At 38.3% G+C, this 22,935-nt stretch overlaps 1 protein-coding gene across 2 annotated transcripts in view; it reads right to left on the reverse strand.

The window, feature by feature from the left end:
* Positions 1–1,262, reverse strand: part of DEX1 (defective in exine formation protein (DEX1)) — a 125,519-nt gene extending 124,257 nt beyond the window's left edge. For both annotated transcript variants that reach the window (XM_086487781.1, XM_086487784.1), the window contains exons 1-2: positions 1,106–1,262; positions 675–806 (exon numbers count right to left, since the gene is read on the reverse strand). In XM_086487781.1, coding sequence (XP_086343907.1) covers positions 675–806; positions 1,106–1,116 — 143 coding nt within the window. In that variant the 5' untranslated portion in view covers positions 1,117–1,262. The remainder of the gene's footprint in view (positions 1–674; positions 807–1,105) is intronic.
* Positions 1,263–22,935: the final 21,673 nt, after the last annotated feature.

The following is a 22,935-nucleotide window of genomic DNA, read 5'->3' on the forward strand; positions in this document are numbered from 1 at the left end:
TACATGGCATTATCTTTGAGAAGCATGCGACTCAAGCTATTGTGGTCTTTGAAATTAGAGAACGTGCAAAATTTCATATTCCCTCCTTCATCTTTGGAGCCTGGAGCGCAGGTGTCATTAAATTTTAAGTGGCTCCAGTCGGCATTTGAGAGGAAGAGAGGGAGGTGGATAAGGACAAAAAAAAGTAGGACTGTTGGATAAGGTGGTGAAGGAGAAGAATCTTGGGGTACAGAAAAAATTCATGGTTATAATTAGGCCTCCAAGAAAAGAGGAAGTGAAAAGTAGCTACGAACGAGGAATTAATTACCTGAGCAACTGTTATCACATCGATTATTTGGAAAGATTTTCATAGAAAAAGCAAACACAAAGTGGTGAACCAACTTGTGACTCATCACGGTGGCCTTCATATATTTGAAACAGGTGAAGACAGGAACCTAACAAGCAATCACATTTGTCCATATGTTGTCCTGAGCAATCCTTACACAGTGCCAAATTAGTTTACTCTGAAGAGTTTTACTAGCAGCAGGATCGCAGATATTCCATGACAAGATTGCCAAAACATTGCTTGCCAGATTTTGTCCACAAAACCTTAAACACACTCACACTTCAGGTTCCAATTCATTAAGGAGAAATATTAAATGTGCACCATACGTGGAGAATTTTGTGCCACTCACAGATTGGGATATGGTAGTCGATCATCAGTGGCCTCTCTCTGTCGGAACTTGTTAGCCAAAGAGTCTTGTCCCCCATGTTCAGTATGTCCAGGCAGCACCAAATTTTGCGAAACTAGCAACACTAGCAGAAACCTGTGAGAAACCATTAAAAAGTTCGTGAATAACCAGACAGAAAACACTTAACATCCGTGATTCAATGACATTGGATTCTATGTAATGCCCACAACAGGAAAGTCATGATTTTCCAAAGTGAGTTTATCTGGGTGAATAGGGGCTGATGGCTGCGATGGTGTGTGTGTGTGTGTGTGTGTGTGTGTGTGTGTGTGTGTGTGTGTGTGTGTGTGTGTGGCCCAGCTTTTTCGGCTCAATGGCATGCTTGCTGGCATGGATAGAATATGGAAACGCAGGTATAAAATCGCAGAAAGACATACCTGAATTGCATGGCTGCAGCTCTTATTAGATCTGTGCCCTCCTTTCGTTAATTTTCACATGATTAAAAAGAAAGAGCCGTCGAGCTCGACTGAGCACCTGCGCAATTCAGCATGTAAGCTTAATCTAATAACCTTCCGTGAAAAATAAAAAATTATTGTTTCAACTTGGTACGTTTTATGAAAATATTGTTCTGACTGTAAATGCCATCATAACTTGGCCCAACACACACTTATGGTTCATCGGTAAACAAGGTGAAGAGGCATAAAGGCCTGCTAAGTTAAAGGGGGAGGAGGGAGAGTAAGTTTAAACAAGTTAAGTTAAAGGGGGAGGAGGGAGAGTAAGTTTAAACAAGTGCCTGCAATCAGGTGAAATTTTTGTTGTGTTTTAATATAAAATTGTATTATCTATTTTTAAAAAGTGGCTCCTACTAGCTCACCTAAAATAAAATACATTAATTGAAAGATGCCTTCAAGATTCCCTCTGCCTTCATTGCCTAGTCCTCACCTTCTGCTAGTGTCGCCAAAACCTTCTCTCACCTGCATGCTGCCCTTTCCTACCTCTCGATGTGTCCCTGCGAGCCTGCAAATTCGCCTTCCCTGCGAGCTTGCACATAAGCTTCCCCCATCATTCATGGACTTGCACCTACATATTAGTCCCTCCATGTCATCTCCACTATGCATGTGTCGAGGAAGGACGCGAGAGCTGGAGAGAGAGAGAGAGAGAGAGAGAGAGAGAGAGAGGAAGAAGAAGAGATTTTATTCGCATATGCCTTATGAAGCATCCCTACCTCTGCTCTGCAACGAGAGCGAGAGAGAGAGAGAGAGAGAGAGAGAGAGAGAGAGAGAGAGATCCCTAATTGGGAAGCATGTCCTCCATGTGGCCTACCTCCTCCTCCTCACTCCTCTACCTTTAAATCTCCTCAGGCATCTTCTTGTCATCTCTACTAATGGGCCATTTTTTAATTTTCTTCTAGTCGGTACCCCCTACACACAAATGGTTTACATACTATGAAGGGCCCCACTTATACAATAAGGTAAAAGGTGTACACTGCACATAAGCATCTTGAAACAAAATATAATAAAAAGGAAGTAAAAGAAAAAGACACATTAAAAGTTAAAACAAATGAATTTTTTAATGCTTTTATATTATAGGAAAAGAAAGATTTAATAGGCATAAAAAATAATAAAACAATTTAGTGAAATGATTTTATAAAAAAACCTTAAATGAAAGGACCCTTTATCACACAATGTTCGAAAAAGTCTTTTTGCCTAAGCAGCAAGCTTCCTCCTTATATGGATGCAAACTGGAATACTAGTAGAAATTTCCAAGTTTGCAAGATGTTGGAACTATTTTCTAGTATATTTTATCGAGTGTTTTTCCCTTTACCATCCTTTGCAACCGACTAATCTTGATTTTCAACCGGCTTAAGGGGAAGCTCAAGCACACCTTTTTTGAACACTAAAGTCCTCACATCATGGGATCAAACTCCTATGATTATATTGTTTAATCTTTTGTTCCCTAAAACTTTTTATGTTTAACTTAAAGTAGCAAGCAAATAGACAATTAGGAGCATCTTTCATCTGAAGTGTCTCTCACTCATCTCTTTTTCTCTCAAGGGTTTCCCGTACTAGTTGCTTCTCGTGTTGTCGAGCTTTTTATGAAATCGTACCTCTCTAACTTGAGCTTCTTGTCTACAAACTATTACCTGAAAACATACATATAGCAAATAAGTCATGTCATCTTCACATCAAAATACATCATAAATATTCTTTCTGGAGAAGTGCTAATTGAAAATCTTAAACAACATGAGCACAGGTAAATAGTTTTTGTGCCCAAGGAAAAAAAACATGGTGACCTTTTGGTTGATCATAGCATCTATCCAATTCATCCCAATACATTGCATGATTTGATTCATTTTATTTATTTTTGGAATGAATGGCCTGCTAGGATATTGCTTTTGGATTGAGCACAAAAGCATGTGAACAAACACATCTTCTTGCATCTTAAAAAATGAATATTGGCCAAGATCAAAATATGCAAAAGAATTAAATTCCAAGTTTGTCTCCTTGAAATCTTCAATGTCTTGAATGCATAAAACATAAACGGTTTGAAGGTCACACTGATTGGAATGAGAGACAGAAAAAGGTCCTTGAAAATGTCTGACTCATCATCTAAAACATGCAATGCTAAGGCATAGACTTGCTAAGTATAATCTCAATCAAGTTTTGGGACAAAAAAGTGATCAACATCTTTAAATAGCGTATAATTTCTATATGGAACCATGAGTAGCCTAGCTTCGTTAAACTACTCCAAATGCATAAAATTTTGTCTCTAAGACAAATGGATCGAAAAGAAAATTGAAAGAGTACCGGTTTGAACTTGCAACATTCATAAAAGCTTGGGATGCGATTGGTGTCAATAGAAGGAGATACATCAAGTCTATGGTGAAGAAGGTTATAGTGTTTAGATTCCAAGACCTCATAGTGTTGCAATGGCTTGACATCAACTTAATTTTGAAACTCCTAGGGTATTTGGAAACTTATGGAGAAAGCTAGTGAAAATGTTCATGCACCCTTTAATTTTTATTGACCATAATCTTATTATGTACCCACTCAAAAGATGGAAGACAAATTACTTTTAGAAGCTATCAATTCTTGGTTTCTACAAACAAGAGGACATTACAAACGCCAATAGACAACATTGTTTTGATAGTTTTAAATGGTTTTATTAAAAGAACACATATAGAAAACACAAGATTGAGCTAAAACCAAAGGTACATTTGATATTCTTTACTTAAAAATGAAGCAACCATATGCCTCATATATCACCTAGGAAAGACATGTTTGACTTAAAAATTGATTTAATTCCCTCCTCAAATATCTACATCTACACAAAATAATTCATTGAATATTTCTATGCATGACAATACGAGAGAGAGAGTTAGAGAGAGAGAGAGAGAGAGAGGTGAACTTCAATCATTTTAACTACATTATTGTATTTAAAATGTCCCAAACTTTTGAAGTAAATATCCATACGTGTCATTATGAGCTTAGAGACGGAGTTTTAGACTCAAAATGAAGTAAACACCTTCAAAAAGCTTTGCAGCAATATTACTTTTATATTTTGTTAGAATTGGACAATTTTGACCATACTATTTCGTCCAGAACGCCCAAAAAGCCTTGAAACAATTATATATGTGTCTATTTTTGACACCCAAAGAAGGGGTTTGAGACTAAAAAAGATTTTGAACACTCTCGCATCAACACGGAACACTTTTGGGAGCTTTTAAGATGGAATTCGACAAAGTGGACCACAATGTTGCATCTGGGATGACCCAAATTCCACAATTGTTGTGCATTTGTGGATTTTGTGTTGTTTTGGATGCAACGTTATGTCCAAACTATCCAATTCCATCTACAAAATGGGCCATTTTGGATGCACCATTGTGGTCAAATTCCATCTTAAAAGCTCTTAAAAATGTTCCCACATCGATCTGCGACACTTTCCAGAGATTTTGGGGCCTTTTTTGGTTCAAAATTCTGACTTTGAGCATCAAAATGAAATATATGGGCAATTGTTTCTAAGGGTTTTGGACGTTTTGAATGCAAAATTGTAGTCAAGATTGTCAAATTGTAGCAGATAAAGAAATTTAGATCAATGTGAAGCCTTTTTGAAGCTTTTGACCTCATATAAGACATATGGATATTTACTTTCAAGGTTTTAGGGCTATCTCAATGCAATGATTGTTTCTAAGATTTACGGACATTTCAAACGCAATGACAAATAAAAATTAGCGATGTTTCTCTCTTTCACATAGTATTATGATAATAAAGACTCTGTGATCTTACACAAAATACATTTTGGGGTTTTAAGTCACGTCCACGTCTCTTTTGTTAAGTGTTAGAACAAAGCATATCCATGGGATATAACAATGAATATCAATGTCCTAATATTCTATTGTTAGTCTATATTTCTCGCAAAATTGAAGTAAAACATTTTTTAACATACTTTATTGCATCTTGAATTATATATCGAATGTATTTATTGCAATCTTTACAGTCTCTAGAGGGATGGGTTCTAGGTCATTATGCAAGGAAATCTCTTCAATATTGTTAGCATGCACATTAGCTAGTACGAGTAGTTTTTACTCTCCCCACAAAGGAAGTTAAATGATTGGGTTTTAAGTCATGAACCCACAACATCTTTTCAATGGAAGTATGAACATAAAATTTTAATTGTGTTCTATATGCCATCTTCCTTTTGTAAACATGTGGACAAGTAGTATTCTTTACTCAATCTTTTTAGTGATTAGCTCTATGGGTCACTCAAAATTTTGTTTTCTCGTGATTTTGTAAAACTCTCACACAATCTATACATCAAGGGGAGGTTTTTTGTGTATGGGCTTTAGCCTATAGGCAACCACTTGCCTTATGCACATTGATATTACATATAGGACAATGCCTACTCACCTCTGTATCGGAGAGGAGATAAGTGTGATATTGTAGAGACCCATGGGTCAGTTCATGGGATGATCCCCTGAACCACACCCATTCCTCCCTTGACCCACACCCATTCCTATCTTTCCTTCGCCCTTATGCTTCAATTCCTTGTATTATACTATTTGATTGCCAGTGTTACACGTTTTCACTTCTGTTGGGGGGGGGGGGGGGGGGGGGGGGGGGGGGGGGAGGGAGAGAGAGAGAGAGAGAGAGAGAGAGAGAGAGAGAGAGAGAGAGAGAGAGATCTCCCTTGTTGAACTCTCATGGCTCGAAACTCAGGTGCTCGAGGTCATTTGCGAGACCAAGCAAGCTTTTCCAGTGCCAATTTTGCAATTTGGTCCCTCTGTCAATAGGGAGTGCACAAATGGCTCTTCGAAAGAAGTTGATGAGTTGGGACTGTCGTCCTCCACTAGAGGTATTAGGCAACGAGAGTGGCATGTTTCCGGTACGACACGATGTTCTTAACAACTTCAGAATGCTAAAAAGGATGGGACTTTATTGCAGGTGAACTCTTATGTCTTTATACTTGGCTCAAGTATGTCCAATCTCCCATGGAACTAACTATATGCTTAAGGATTAATACCATGATTTACATGTGTCCATCTACCTCCATCTCGAATGGAACTGGGCATGTAACATGACAATGGTTGAGGTCTCTTCTAGAAGGATAGAGGGTGGGATATGGCATGAAGAACCCACAAATAATAGCAATGGGTTGTAAAAAGCCTGTTGCTCCAACCTCTCCTATCCAGTTGTTGTTATAGTGTATGATCTTTCGAGTCTCTTTTAGATATACTCTTGAGGATTGGTTCATATAATCTCAACTTTTTGCTGCAATATGACTCTCTTTGAATGGTAAGAGGAGGTGCAACAGTGAGTAACTAGAGGAGTGACTCTCTATGCTTAAATGGCCCTAGGTTTGAGAGAGAGAGAGAGAGAGAGAGAGAGAGAGAGAGAGATCTTTTTACACCTAGAAGAGGCCAAAGTCGGTCTATGAGACAAATCAAACGTACATGTATGTGTCCATCTATCGGAAAAGGACATGAGTCATTATGGGCAGGTCATAGGGGAGTTTTGGCCACTTTTGCAAAAATCAAAGATCGATATTGGTGTGAAGGGTATGTATAAAGATGTGGTACACTTTGTTGAAACTTGTTTTGTATGTCAAATAAACTCGAATGTAAAGCACCGTGATGGGTTACATCCAGCATATCCAGTGCAAAGGATCTGCTCATGTACAGTCTCATCGACCAACGTTGGGGAGTGTTTGATTTAAATCTACCAAAGAGCGTAAGTGCGTTTTGGTGAAAGGGTAGTCCCCTTGAGGATTGAAATTACCTCTCTGCCTACGAAGCATTTCTTAGCCGATTGGCTACGGCTCATAGGCCAACTTTGGCCTTTGGAAGACATTGATAAAGCTCTCTCTCTCTCTCTCTCTCTCTCTCTCTCTCTCTCTCTCTCTCTCTCTAAGGATAGGTGGAAATGAACCTCCAAGTCTTTCACCCCACATTTGATGATTATTTAACTTCCCCACTCCATTATTCATATTCACTACTAGTCAACGAAAAACCTTGTTTTCTCTACCTTGAATAGTATTACGGTTTTAATCTTTGGAGGGAAAGAACAATATTCAAGGAGAGAAACCTCACATGAACAATGAATGCAAACATGAGCAGGAAGATGGCTTTGATTCAATTGCTTGGACACCTAACAAATAGGTGACACGATTGTGTTGTGTCTCACTTAGTATTCGCTCCATTTCCTTCTTGCTTGGTATCTTGTTAAAAAACTTATGTCTTGGAGCTTCAGCTTGTGGGTGTGTCCTCTCCATCTTCTTTACCTTAGGTACATGGAGAGCTATTTTTGAATTACAAAGCACAAATATTTACTGTTATGAGAAGCCTAATAAGGAAAGTTGTTGTCTTTGATATGATAGCATAATCTGAACTATTTTACTTCTAGTTAATTTTGTATCGATAAGGTTTGCAGATGCTTAATATTCAAAAGTGATTGTAATCTTTCAAAAGAGTTAACACATTGTTGATTGACCAAGCATGGCCTGATAATACATTGTGTGGGTTTGGATAGACATGTAAGGATACATGAAAAAGGGAATTGAGGTGGAAATGAAAGATATGATGTTGGAACTCCATAAGGTCATATCTCTAAGCTTATATAGCCCTTCTTGATTACTTTACTATTGATAAGCTAATAACATGGTGTATATAGCTTTGAAAAAAGGGGGGAGTGATAATAAAGATAATTCATTATGCATCCTATGACTCAATTTGGTCCATTGATGGAGATATTTACTAAGATTTTACTGCTATGATATGGACTTGGATAATTGGTTGTTGCAAATTCCTAGTTGATCTAATGTTGGGTACTGTTATGCAACTTTGAGATGGGGAGGGTGTGGTGGTATAGATCTGTTTTTTTTAAAACCACAAAAGTTTTAAACTACTTGGATGCAGATATCATATTGGTGCCTAAGATCTTTTTGAGCATGTTTGCTAAGATACACAACTAAGATATATGACCTATGTTCTTAACATTAGATGTGGGTTCTAAGTTCACCTAGATCTATTTGTGTGCTAGTTATTATACATTGGGAGAGTGTGGTAAGGATGGTGCTTAGTGAATATGGTTTGGATAGCTTGGTTCAATGCACAATGCTAGACATGGGAAGATAAAATAAGTAAGATTTGATTATCACTTGTTAATTAATATTGAAAACCTAGTTTTTTTCTCTAGTGTAGGACTTTTAGTTTCACTAGTACTCATACCAATATAATACTTTAATACAAGAACACACACTTTTCTCAAAAGGGTTTTGTCGAGAGACTATAGCTTCTATTCTCTTAACCAGCAGTGTATATAGCAATATAGACTCACATGTGAGAGTTTTTTGCATGTAGCCTTAATACCTTACAATTGGGTGGTCAGTAGGATGTAAAACTACCTAGCACTCCCTTAAACCTATACAAAGGTCACTATCTATACTTAACTGTGGATGGGGACTTTTTAGGATCTTGCCTTTGGATTTTCACCTCCCAAGCAAGTCACTTGACCGGTATACTCTTCTTTAGCCCATTATTAAACCTTATTATTAAATTGTTTCTTCTTACAATCCTACAACTATTGTAATTTCCTTTTAATATCCTTAATGGAGCTAATGGTTATATTACCATGTGGTAATTACCTAGAATATTTACCTTGCTTTGGTCTCAAGGAGAGAATCTGGCTCTGTTGTGCATGAGTAGACTATTTTGTCTCTCTCTCTCTCTCTCTCTCTCTCTCTCTCTCTCTCTCTCTCTCTCTCTCTCTCTCTCTTTGTGTGTGTGTGTGTGTGTGTGTGTGTGTGAGAGAGAGAGAGAGAGAGACTGATTTTTCCTCTAAAAATATGGTTTCATTAATTTTTTTACCTAAGTAATTCTTCTTTGATCATAATTGTCTCCCCTCTTCTCTTTGCCCCTCTTACCGTGCTTTCTAAAAAACGTGACTCTATCAGAGTGCTAACCATTGGTATTACAAAATAATGATGTTTGCCTTAAGAAATGGTATAATACCCATAGTTTGGGTTGGAAAACCTGGGTTAAAAATAAATATGCACTTCAAGATAGTTCTGACTGGGAGGGCACTCTCTCTCTCTCTCTCTCTCTCTCTCTCTCTCTCTCTCTCTCTCTCTCTCTCTCTCTCTCTCTCTCTCTCTCTCTCTCTCTCTCTCAGTCTTTAGAATTTATTGACAGTGAGCCGTGCTTTGGTTCTATTACCGAAGAAACCAAGCTTTGTTAAGTGGCTTAGCACACCATGAGTTTTTATTTTTTATTATTACCTACCTACCATTGCATTAATGGCTAATGCATTTTCCCTGAGCTGCATCGGGGCCATGTCCCTTTGTGGCGCTGCGTGATCTTTAATCCTTGTACCCCTGGAGGTTTTTTGTTGCTCCCTTTCTAATTCCATGACTTTGTTCTTTCCCCCAACTCTGAAATGATGCTATGATGGTCTACTCCCCTCTCTCCCCTATGTGTTGGCACGATGCCTATGCATGGCTCTTGCATACTAAACATTGGCAAGCTGGCTAGTGAGAGCTCTAGTGTCAGTTTCTATGCATCCTACTGAGGACTATACACTCAGCTGCGAAGGAGATTTTGTAGCTAACCCGCTTGATCTCAAAAAGATTTTGGATGTGGTTGGCTGGAAACCTTCACAATTGTGCTATCTATTTAAAGAGGTGAGGGATCTTCATCTCCCTCACTTGGCCTTGCTTTACTATTTTTCCATAAATATTTGAATGTGTGTGAGTGTCGTGGTGCTAGCTTTGCTAATCAATAACCTTGGCAACATGGATATTGTTAATCTGTTGCTTCTCAGATTTTCTTTTGTTTCCTCCTTGGATAAGTCAAACTTATTGTTGTGATCTAATTGCTTGCCACCATTGTTGGAATCTGTTGTGCATAATTTGACAGTTTTAGAAAAAAAAAACTTAAAAGTTTGTTGTTGATATGGTGCTAATCACTATGAATAGTGTTGGGTTTTAAAACAAATTCAAGGCTTTTTGTTGGTAAATTGTTTGGTCATGGCGGGCTGCATTTGGTTGATTGGAGACACTCAACCTACACCTGTGACTTGGGGATTTCTGCAATACCTTTTGGTAATTTTAAAGTAAGGAATACCATGCATCTCTTGTGTTGCATAACATTGTCCACTTTTACAAGGGAGCCTGTTGGGATAATTGCAGCTTCTCAGATCTTAGACTCGGTTAGCCTTGCAATACTGCTTGAATTGAATGAGAATCATGGTAATTGTACATCTTGATTGTGCATCTTTATTGAGAGAGTGATTAGGGATGTTGTGTTACGGGGAATTTTCTCTGCTTGGAGACGGCTCGATTCACTACCTCTTCACAGGTTTTTCTAATACCTACTGGTTGTTACAGCTATTTCTGCATGGTGCCTGGGTAAGGGTGGACACACACACACACACACACACACACACACACACACACGTTGTCACTATACTTGGCCTAACCTAATGACTTGACTAGATAGGATTTTCCATATGGCTTGTGAAGAGCGCACACGCGCACACAGACATGGTCACTATATATACTTGACTAAAAATGGGGACTTTTTAGGATCTTGCTTTTGGCTTTTCACCTCCTAAAAAAGTCACTTGATCAATATACTTTGCTTTGAGTGCTACATCTAGCTACAGTTTCCTAAGTTTCCTTAGCCCATTATTATACATTATTATGAAATTGTTTCCACCTACTATCCTAAAACTATCGTAATTGCCTTTTATTATCCTTAATAGAGCTTATATTGCCTTGTGTTAATTACCTAGAATGTTTATCCCACTTTGGTCTCAATGAGAGAATCTAGCTCTCTTGTGCAAGATGGACCTGATGAGTAAACTATTTTGTCAATCTCTCTCTCTCTCTCTCTCTCTCTCTCTCTCTCTCTCTCTCTCTCTCTCTCTCTCTCTCTCTCTCTCTCTCTCTCTCTGTGTGACTGATTTTCTCTATAAAAATATGGTTTCAATAATTTTTTACCTAAGTAATTCTTCTCTGGTCATAATTGTCTCCCCTCCTTCACTTTGCCCCTCTTACCCTGCTTTCTAAAAAACTTGACTCTACCAGAGTGCTAACAATGTTGTTTGCCTAAAGAAATGGTATAGTACCCATAATCTGGGTAGGAAAACCTAGGTTAAAAATAAATATGCACTTCAAGATAGTTTTGACTGGGAGGGTGCTCTCTCTCTCTCTCTCTCTCTCTCTCTCTCTCTCTCTCTCTCTCTCTCTCAGTCTTTACAATTTATTGACAATGAGCCCTACTTTGGTTCTATTACCAAAGTTCTAGGGTGGGGAACCAAGCTTTGTTCAGTGGGTTAGCACATCATGAGTTTTTACTTTATAAGTACCTACCTACCATTGCATTAATGGTTAATGCATTTTCCCTGAGCTGCATCGGGGCCCTTTCCCTCTGTGGTGCTACGTGATCTATAATCCATGTACCCATGAAGGTTTTATGTTGCTCCCTTTCTAATTCTGTAACTTTGTTCTTCCCCCCCCAACTCTAAAATGATGCTATGATGGTCTACTTTCCTCTCTTCCCTATGTGCTGACACGATGCCTACGCCTAGCTCTTGCATACTAAACATTGGCAAGGTGGCTAGTGAGAGCTCTAGTGCGAGTTTCTCTGCATCCTACTAAGGACTAGACACTCAGCCACGGAGGAGATTCTGTAGCTGACCTAGTTGATCTCAAGACGATTTTCGATGTGGTTGGCTAGAAACCTTCACAGTCGTGCTACCTATTTAAAGAGGTAAGGGATTTTCATATCCCTCACTTGGCCTTGATTTATTGTTTTTTCATGAATATTTGAATGTGTGTATTGCAGTGCTGGCCCTGCTAATCAATAACCCTCGCAACATGAATATTGTTACACAATTTGTTGCTTCTCGGGTTTCCTTCCGTTTCCTCCTTGGATAAGGTCAAACTTATTGTTATGATTTAATTGCTTGCCAATGTTGGAACCTAATGTGCATAATCTGGCAGTCTTTAAAAAAAAAACTTAAGTTTGTTGTTGATCTGGTGCTAATAACTATGAACAATGCTAGGTTTAAAAAGAAATTAAGACTTTTTGTTGGTAAATTGTTTGGCCATGGCGAACTGCATTTGGTTGATTGGCAATACTCAACGTACACATGTAACTTGGGGATTGTTGCGATACCTTTTGGTAATTTGAAAGTAAGGAATAATGTGCATCTCTTGCTATTGCATAACATTGTCCCCTTTTACAAGAGAGCCTATTGGGATTACTACAGATTCTCTGATCTTAGACTCGCTTAGCCTAGCAATACCACTTGAGTTGAATGGGAATCATGGTAATCGTACATCTTGACTGTGCATCTTTATTGAGAGAGTGAGTAGGGATGTTATCCTATGGCAAATTTTCTTTTCTGTGAGCCAGCTGGATTCACTACCTCTTCACAAGTTTTTCCAATAAATGCTGGTTGTTACAATTATTTTTTGCATGCAGTTTTATTGACATTATGGGAAACTTTCACCTTTGATGTGGGTTTTGCATGGCTTGTAATGTTGCTTGAACTAGTGTGTATTGGTTGGCATACCTTACGGTTGATACTATTTTTTCTGCTCATCTAAAGTGAATGGGAAAATATGTTGAGTTTTTACTGTGTATAGTTGATAAATTTTACTATGGGTAAATTACATTGTGTAAAATACCTAGTGACACTTGAATCAGAAGGGGTGATGGCCTTATGATCTTGAGGATATTATTTGGAAAATACGGTTTAACTTGGAATAATGAAATGTAATTAAGATTGAGCCACTTACATCAAAAGGGGTGATGGCATTCTAATATATTTTTTTGGTATCAGAAGGGGTCGTTAGGTTGGATTTAGTATACCATAAATGCCCTTATATCTATAGCAATATCATATTCAAAGTCTGATAACTTTTTTAAATAAAAATTGATGATTTTTTAATGAATACAAAAAAGACAACAAGCCATTTAGAATATCAATAATCATCTAAGGTTTTAGATGAGGTGTTCCATAGTAATTCCTCAAAATAGTTTACATATTCTAGAGACCAGCACTCAAACCTCCGACATCTTCTGAGAGTTTTTTGCGACCATATTTCCACTTATCCTTTAAGCAAGTGTACCATCACAGTAGCTTTCACTCAGTTATATGTTACAATCAATGTAGCTCAGGCGTTGGTATTGAAGTTTCAATATAAGCAAACCATCAAGGCACCTCTATTTCATCAGTTCACAATCGAGAATAAGTGTCATGAACAAGAATGCTCGAGCTATACAAAGTAGCGACTACAACATTCCAAAATATGTCCAAGCCTGGATTCTTGGTTTTTTTTATAAATTCATCGAAAATTTTAGCAGCTAATAGCATTAAGTATTACCTGCGGAGTGACCACATATTCATTTATCATCAACCAAAATCGGCTGAAGATTACACAATATTCAACAATAACAAAACATAACAATGGCCAAACAATTTACCAACAAAAAGCCTTAAAAAAAAATTAGACCTGGCACTATTAATAGTGATTAGCATTAGATCAACAACAAACTTTAAGTTTATTTTGAAAGACTTCTGAATTATGCATAGCAAATCTAGCAGTGGCAAGCAATTAAATCACGACAAAAATTTTAACCTTATCCAAGGAGGAAACAAAAGAAAACCTTAGAAGCAGCAGATTGTGTAATAGTATCCATGTTGCCAGGGTTATTGATTAGTAGAGCCAGCATCGCGACACTCACACACTTTCAAATATTTATGAAAAAACAGTAAAGCAAGGCTAAGTGAGGGAGATAAAGATCCCTCACCACTTTAAATAGGTAGCACGACTATGAAGGTTTCCATCCCACCACATCGAAAATCGTCACGAGATTAAGCGGTTTAGCTATAGAATCTCCTATGCACCTGAGTGTATAGTCCTCAGTAAGATGCATAGAAACTGGCAATAGAGCTCTCACTAGCCACATTGCCAAGGTTTAGTATGCAAGAGCCAGGATAGGCATCGTGCCAACACAAAGGGGAGAGAGGGCAATAGACCATCATAGCATCATTTTCGTGTTGGGTTGGGGAAAAACAAAGTTATGGAATTAGAAAGAGAGCAGCAAAAGACCTTCGGGGGCATATGGATTAAAGATCACGTAGTGCCACAGAGGGACATGGCCCCGATGCAACTCAAGAAAAATGCATTAACCAATAATGTAATGGTCGGTAGGCAAAAAATAGAAAACTCATTATGTGCTAACCCACTTAACAAAGCTTGGTTTCCCACCCCAGACCTTGTGTAATAGAACCAAAGCATGAGACTTTGCCAAGGGGTGAGGTCCCACCAAATAATCAAACCTTAATACCCACCAAGAGCCAGTGTTTTGATTTGAGACACGACAATGTAACCTTCAACTCCATCATGCCTAGGGTAGCTACCGCTAATGAGGAGAGGTAGGGGTAATTATGGTAAGGTCAACAAAAGAAAATAGCAGGAGAAAGCAATTAGACCCAAGTCTAATGACCAATTGTGTGTGTACAACTACCAATCCCCAAGTGGAGGGGTGAAATCTGTCTAAATTCAATTCAAAATCACTATTGAGAAAAGCTATTTATAAATCATCCTCATGACCAAATAGCCATCCGCACCAATAGGGCTAGCACAACTCAAATTCACCTATTGAGGACCATACAAACGTAAGGCGATCCTCCTCATTGGTTATGTTAATCTTATAAAATGGTATACTCATCAGTTTTATCTAATGAGTCATGTCCAGGTGTTAACAAAGCCTCATTCTTTGAGAGTTATGAAATGATACAGATAATGGTTATAAACATCATTTGTAATAAGTAGCTAGTCTAGTTGCAGAAGTCGGGGTGCAATGGCACTTCTTGATCGTACATACAAAGCCATTTTACCCATTGAACTCTATTTTACCCATTGAACTCTATTTTACGTTTAACCTATGGTAGCATATATAAGATACCTAGGTCCTTTTGTAAAGAAACTCTTATCATAATCAAGTTTTGAGTTGCCGTCGACTGTGTGGGAGAGAGAAAGAGAGAGAGCATGAGCTTCTTCCTGACGCAACTCCCCGCTCATTCATCACATTCGGGATCCGACAACACCATCGTGTTAGGCTAGGCAAGAGCTACGCAACAACGCCAAGCATTCGTCACGGAGCGGAGCGAACGCGCTCATGCATCTACGAGCTATTTGCGGCTGTAAGTATATCAAACGATGTCTGTTTTCTGCGTGCAAGTAGTTATCGAAATTGTGGCGACATAAGCTACGCATAGGTACTCATAGACTCAGTTTTGGGCACTTCAAAATTTTGGCTCTGTCTTCACACGCGTTTTTTGTAGATGGGTATAGAGTGAAGGTTTTGAGTGTAGAGGCTTTGGGACAGGTGTATCCTAGTGAGGGGATGGTGTTCCTTAAGTTTCGTACAATTCTGGTATGGTTTAGTGAGTTTTCTTCCATTTTTGTGTATGTGGGTTGAGTGGTGTAGTTGAGAGCAGTGAGATTCTAGATTGTGGTTTACTTAGCCTTCTAAAGTGTTGTATGTGTGAGATGGTCTCAGCCTAACAAGCTAAAGAGATTGCCTTCGTGCACCTATTGTGTCATCTGTGTCCTCGATTGACATTACGTTTATCTAGGTTGTGTTGCATGCACTTTATAGGTGTTGTGATTCGCTCTCGCAACATTGGCGCCATTGTCGGGGATACAAGGACTTGAGTAGATAATCCTACTAACACTTAGGTGATGATTGCTTGCTTTTATTTTGGCTAAAGAAAGCAATTTTCTTAAGTGGATTCGGAAGAGGTTATTCTGAGATCAAGAGGATACCCAGGAAGCGTGTGTCTTGCCGAGTGTCTACGACTAGGTAGATTTAGTTAGGATTTGTAGTATTAGTTGTAGACTAGAGTAGTTGTTAGTGGTTGAGTGATTTGTGAGGTAATAAAAACATTTGTGTGTGGCATTGAATTGTTTTTCTACTCATAAATGCAAAACCCCATTTGATATGTAGGAGTAGCTTTAGGTAAGTGATCTAATTTTGATTTAGAGCTATTCATCACTGATTTATTTTCTGAAGTGCTTGTTTGCATTTAGAATCTTTGCTTTTGAGGAAAAAAATGCAATAAACATCTTTCTACTGATATTTTTGTATGACTCATTGATGTTGAGCATATAAGAGGGTGTGTGCAAGGGTTCTGTGAAGAAAAATTGAAATTCTGAAAAGTTGGACATCATACGCGTATGATGTCTCAAGTGACATTTGGAGACCAAATTTGAAAAATTTGACTGCACCAGAGTGTTCATAAGAGGGTGTTTACCATAAGTACACCTTGAGACTAGTGTTTTGACCCACCCGTGACACCCAAAAAGACAAAAGACGAAGTGTCGAAAATGAAAAAAAAAGAAGAGAAACTTGTGATTCTGAGCACATTTTTGCATGAAAATCAGTAGAAGTGCTTGAAAGCCAGTGCTAGAGACTTGGGGATGCTTGTGAATGAATTCTCTCCAAAAATTCATCAACAAACATCATACGCGTATGATGTCTGAAGGGTGATTCTGGTAGCAAATTTGAACTTTTGACATTATACCCATCTTCTGCATGTTGTGTTGAGCACATACACCAAATTTCATATCATTTGGGCTTATACATTGAGAATTAAGGGACTTTTACTCTTTCAGGGAATTTCCTTGTCAAAAACTAGTGATTTTGTGCATTTTTTAGTTCCAAAGTTGTTGTGAGTACATATTCCTATTGTACAGACCAAGGGGCACCTGGGTAGAAACAGAAGTCCATTCTGACCGCCTGGACATCATATGCGTATGATGTCTTAGAGGCCAGATCTAAGGTCAAAAATTACAATTGACTGCACCCTTGTGATCTACAGCATTTAAGAAGCATATAGACCAAATGACATCAAATTTGAAGCATTTTTGGGCTTGCAAAGACCACAAACGGATCTAGGCAAAGTGATTGCTTGAAGTGATCATAAATTGCACAAAAAATGGTCAAATTCAATTCTAAAAGTTGTTGTGAGTTGCTAGTGTAGTGAGGAACCCCTGGAGTGAATTTCACTTCAAACTGACTAGCTAGACATCATATGTGTATGATGTCTAAATGGCACTTTTAGGGACCAAAATTAAAAATTGACCTTACCAGGGTGTTAAGCACAACAAAACAAGCTTATAAACCAAGTTTGGGCCAACTTTGAGCACAAAGACATCATACACGTATGATGTCTCAAGGCCATATATGACAATCCAATTGCACTTTTGACCACATAGGGGGTTTGGGAGTGATGTGTTAAGCTTGCTTACAAAATTTCATCTCATTTAGACACATACTTTTGCATTTAAAGAGATTTTTGCAGATACAAGAAGGTCAAGGTGAAAAAGTAGTGATTTTGAGTGAAATCTAAACAAAAAAACATCATATGTGTATGATGTCTTAGGGGGGCAGATTTGGGTCAAATGAGACATCTGACTATACCCTAGTGTCCTAGAGCATAGAAGAAGTCCCTAGCCAAAATTTCATTGCAATTGGAGATTATTTGGGCTAAAAAGTGCCAAAAGACAAAAATTGGTCAAGTTTCTGCTTGTAGTGACCATAACTTGCACAAAAAGTGTTCAAATTGAATTTGATAAGGAGCCAGTGGGACAAAACACACTTCATTTTTCCACAAAAGACATCATACGCGTATAATGTCTCAAGTGTCAAATTAGAGGTCAAAAGTTACATCTGAGCTCACGAAAATGTTTTCCATCACAAAATAGGTCTAGAGACCAAGTTTCATTCAATTTGGATCACTTTTGGCTTAGTAAACCTTCCCGGAAAGTTGTAGGCAACAAACAGAAAAATGACTGATAGACCTGTCTAAAAGTGTCAGAATGACAAATTGAGACTTGGAGTGGTTGGAGTACATCAAGAAGAGACTACATTTAAAGTTTGGAGCAATTCTGAGACCAGTAGACATCATATGAGTATGAAGTCTCCAGGCATAGATTGACTGTTTTGGCCATAACTTGAGCTACCAATATCGGATTCATTTTTTTTTAAAATCAAAACAAAGCTCTACAAGATTCACTGTCGACCATGAATAAATAACAATGAAAGACCCTATGGGTCATTCATTGTTAGTCAGCATTCGAAAAAACGTCGTTTAAAGCCTCAAAATTCATTCAAAAGTTAGGGGTGTCTAAAACTGACAATTTTAGAGAAGTATGAGAAAATGGTCACGGTTTTGGACATAATTTCAAATTTTCCCTAACCAAAGCACTTGAACACTTTGGAATAAGCCTTCTTATATCAAGCTACAAATGTTAAGCCCAGAGATCATGTTCTCTTTAGAGTCAAACTCGGCTTATATAAGCTTCGGAATCCCAGCAATAAAGGAGCATCTACCCATAATGGAGCAATTGATAGAGACGAAGCTTGTTGAAAGAGTTTAGATAACAGATCATAAGAGTGAAGGAATGTATAGATATATTGACGACAGCTGCTCAGAGCCATACCTAGAAGAGCTGACAGATTACAAGCTCTTATATGTATATACATACGGAGTCGACTATCAATGGAAGTCTATAGTTGTTGACAAGTATGGACGAGAATACAGAGCTGTAGAAAGCACAAATCCATGGACTGCATTAGACATAAGTGGATATTTGGTCAATGAAGGACCACAGATACCTCCACCAAACATAAGAATTCCTACAAGAATTCCAAAAGGGGAGCCACCTAGATTTCCTTCTAGAGCGATAATGAGAGATGAAGCAATCATAGAGATGGCAGACATGCCTTCTCAAGGACCAATATCCAATAGAACGACTAATCCCTTCGAAGAAGAACCTAGGCATAGTGGAAGACCTGAAGCGAGAGAAGGATTGAGAGAGTTTATAATTAGACTTGTAAACAATCAGCGAGTTAGACCATCCCAGATCCAGAAATAGGTAAATAGAAAATACTTCAGAGATAAAGATCCGAGAGATGATGTATGGAATTTCAAAAGACTAATGAGAGCAGAGGAAGTTTCAAATTTTGCGACACAGTTTGCGAGATTTGGACTGACTGTGGAAGATGATGCGGCTACATGGTTTGACTCAGTGGAAATATGTGATTTTAGGACTCTAGACGAGTTGTTTGAGGAATTCATCAAAGAATTCTCGCAAAAAGGCATAGCTCACGATACGGTCTCGCAAATTCACTGATTCAAACAAAAAGAGGGTCAATTAGTGCGCAAAGTGGCATTACGACTCAAGAGATATGTCAAGTTCTGTCCAAGAGCAAAACTTCCTACGCATGCCCGGTTAATGTTGATCTTTATCCAGGGAATGAGACATGAGGGTCTTCAAAAGGATCTTATGACATCCCCTACCAGAAACTCAGGTCATTATTATCACTTGCAACTTTTGTAACAACCAAAGAAGGCCAAAAGAAAAGAACAACAACTTAGAGCCAAAAAGCTCGACAAAACTGGATACCAAAGAGTCAACTTGGCCAAAAGCAGGTATGGATCAAGAAGACGAAGATCTCTAATGAAAAACCACAAGATCCAACGCCAACGGAAAACAAACAAAGTGTGCAAGAATGGTTAAGAAAAAGACAAAGTCGTAAGCTTTTGCAAATCAGATTTGGGTTCCAAAGAAGTTGATTCAAGCACAAGGAGGTGAAGAGTTTATTTGGATTCCAAAACAAATAAAACATCAACTCCCAAAGTCTGAATTACGTCCTCAACCAAACGTACAAGGGCTGAAGCAAAGACCGTTGCACACTCACACAAAGGCAAGGTGGATCCCAAAGAAGTCTCTTCAAACACAAACAAAGTAGAGACAAGTATAGGTTCCCAAACGAGCATCATCAATGAAACAGTCGGTAATCACAAAGAAGTGGGTCCCAAAGGAAACCAATAAAACTTTTGTCACTTCACTGCCGCTTGAATTCTTTCAATTCCTCCTACAGTTACTGTACAGTTAAAAGAGAGGAAGTCCCTCACTGCACCATTGTATGTTGCACAAGGCTTATGGATCAGGAGATGAAGTGCGTGCACAAGAAAAGCTCGAAAAAAAAGCTCTACAACCTTCAATCCTGCAAACGACACAAAAGCTTCAAAGACCATCACATTGCTTAGAATAGGAAGCCTCACCAACAAATGCCAATAAGAAAATTGCTTATACCCACATCTTGCACAACAACAATTTTTTCCATGCATTGACTGTGTATGCATAATAGGGCTACATTACAAGGTCTGCATTGGCACAATTTTTAATTGCCCAAGCACAACACATACCCTTGGCGATACCTTGCCGTCAAGGAGGACTACAATTGGAGGGGGGGGAGGCATTCTAAATGCGGACCTAATAATAGAAATATTAGAGGGCAATGTTTTGTGAGTTGTATTTAATATTTTCGTTTGATTGTGATAATTTTTTGGCAAAATTCAGAGTGTATGCCCTCATAATAGAGTTACAAGAGGACTACGTGGACAAAAGCCATATATGAGCCCCTACGGACATGTGTACATTATACATAGCGTTAGAATTCTTTTAAAATGATTTTGCTTTTTGGTTGAGTTGATTTTTGGTTTTATTTTGTTATTTTTGAGATTTCTTATATTAAAAAAATCAAAAAAATCCATAATCCACCTAATGAACAGACTGAAGAGATGTCGAGCAGTACAAAGAGAAGTAGGTACAAGAAAATGAGAAAACTTCATGAGGTATGCCATATGCACAATGGGTAATGTCAGAGGTAAAAAAAGAATGCCGATCAACCTTCAACAACAACATGAACCCAAACATGACTGAGAATGGTCATAAAAATCCGGGATGGACTACAAGGACAAAGGAAGTTGGTGATGCGACTAAACGAAAGCACCCATCAAGTGTAAAGTTGCCTATCATACACTTCATGCGACTACAAGGCCGTGTACAGGAATTAGATCTTTATACTGTAAATCTTCTATCTTGTATGTGACTTAATGAAGCCTAACAAACAAAAGGGACTAACAGTACTGACAAAAACAAAAGGGACAAAAGTGAAAATCCAATCATCTATCATGCTAGATGTCTACAGGAGCAATCAAAGGTCAAGCCAAATTTTGGTCATCATCATTGGTTCTACATGTGTTTGGTAGCCAAAAGCTGTCAGAGATGCCTGTCAATCATTTCCAAAGACTGAAATCCAAAAAGTTAGCTTGTAAAGCCAAATACAAGTCCAAACCAAGCCAAGGGTTTTTTTTTATAAAAAGTTAACCCCTAGTCAAAGCTGCAATTTTTCAAATCTAAAGTCATGATAGCCATCTCCATACCTCGTACATCATGTATATGAGTTTTGGGGACAAATAGCTCATCGACGATGAATAATGATGGATAAATCCCTTTTGATGCAAGTAACTTGGGGAATTAAGTGGGATTTGTCGGGCTTTAATTAAGTCATGTATCAAGTAGAAGCAATATAATGATTTAAATCACACAAAAGATAACAGTGGTAAATGCAACTTTGATCACCTTGATGCAGGAACAAAGGAGTCACCCACGGAGAAGATCAGACACAAATGGTAGACAAACCAATATTTGTAGGGTTACATATCTTGTCCTTGATGAGGCGGATCAAGCGCTAGACATGGGTTTTGAACCTCTAATCAAATATCATCTCCCAGATTCGGCCTAACTCACAGACTTTGTATTGAAGTGCAACTTGTAGTAAAGAAGTTGAAGGTTTAGCCGGACAATTTCTATAGAAATTTTACAAAGTTGTCATTGGCACACAAAATCTGAAAGCCAATCACTCAATTCTACAAATTGTTGAAGTTGTTTCTGAGAATGAGAAATACTCACAATTGACAAATTTGCTGGAGCAAGTGATGGATGGAGTTTTATCTATCCATGAGGATAAGAGTCAAGCTGAACGAGATCAGGATCTTTTTGAATTTAGATCTGGAAATAGCCCTATAATGATAGCAACAGATGATGCAGCTTGGGGATTGGATGTGAAGGACATAAGTTTCGTCATTACTTATGATTTTCATGGATCATAGTTCTTGTTGTGGTTTGACAAAAGTACAAACAATGGAGCAAACAAAAGCAAAAACGACAACAAAGACCGCACCGACATTGACAACCCAGGTCATGTCGAGATGACATGACCTCGGAGGGGAGGAGTGTTGACCCGTGGGTCAACCGCACGACATAACGCAACAAAACCTTATTTTCTGAGAGTTATGAAATGCTACGGATTATGGTTATAAACATCATTTGTAATAAGTAGCTAGTCTAGTTGTAGAAGTCGGGGTGCAATGGCACTTCTTGATTGTACATACAAAGCCATTTTACCCCTTGAATTTTGTTTTAGGTTTAACCTATGGTAGCCTTAATATATAAGGTACCTAGGTCATTTTTTAAAGAAACTCTTATCGTAATCAAGTTTTAAGCTATCGTCGATTGGGTGTGAGAGAGAAAGAGACAGAGCGTGCGCTTCTTCTTGACGCAACTCCCCCGCTCGTTCATCACATTGGAGATCCGACAACACCGTCATGGTAGGCTCGACAAGAGCTACGCGACAACGCCAAGCATCCCTTGCGGAATGAAGCGAACGCGCTCGCGTATCTACGAACTATTTGCGATTGTAAGTATATCAAACGATGTCTGTTTTCAGGCTGCAAGTAATTATCAGAATCATGGCGACATAAGCTATGCATAGGTACTCATAGACTTCAATTTTGGGCACTTCAAAATTTTGGCTCTATCTTCATACGTGTTTCTTGCA

The sequence above is a fragment of the Adiantum capillus-veneris genome, chromosome 2, assembly GCF_014529385.1.
Source record: "Adiantum capillus-veneris isolate H3 chromosome 2, ASM1452938v2, whole genome shotgun sequence".
NCBI lineage: Eukaryota > Viridiplantae > Streptophyta > Polypodiopsida > Polypodiales > Pteridaceae > Adiantum > Adiantum capillus-veneris.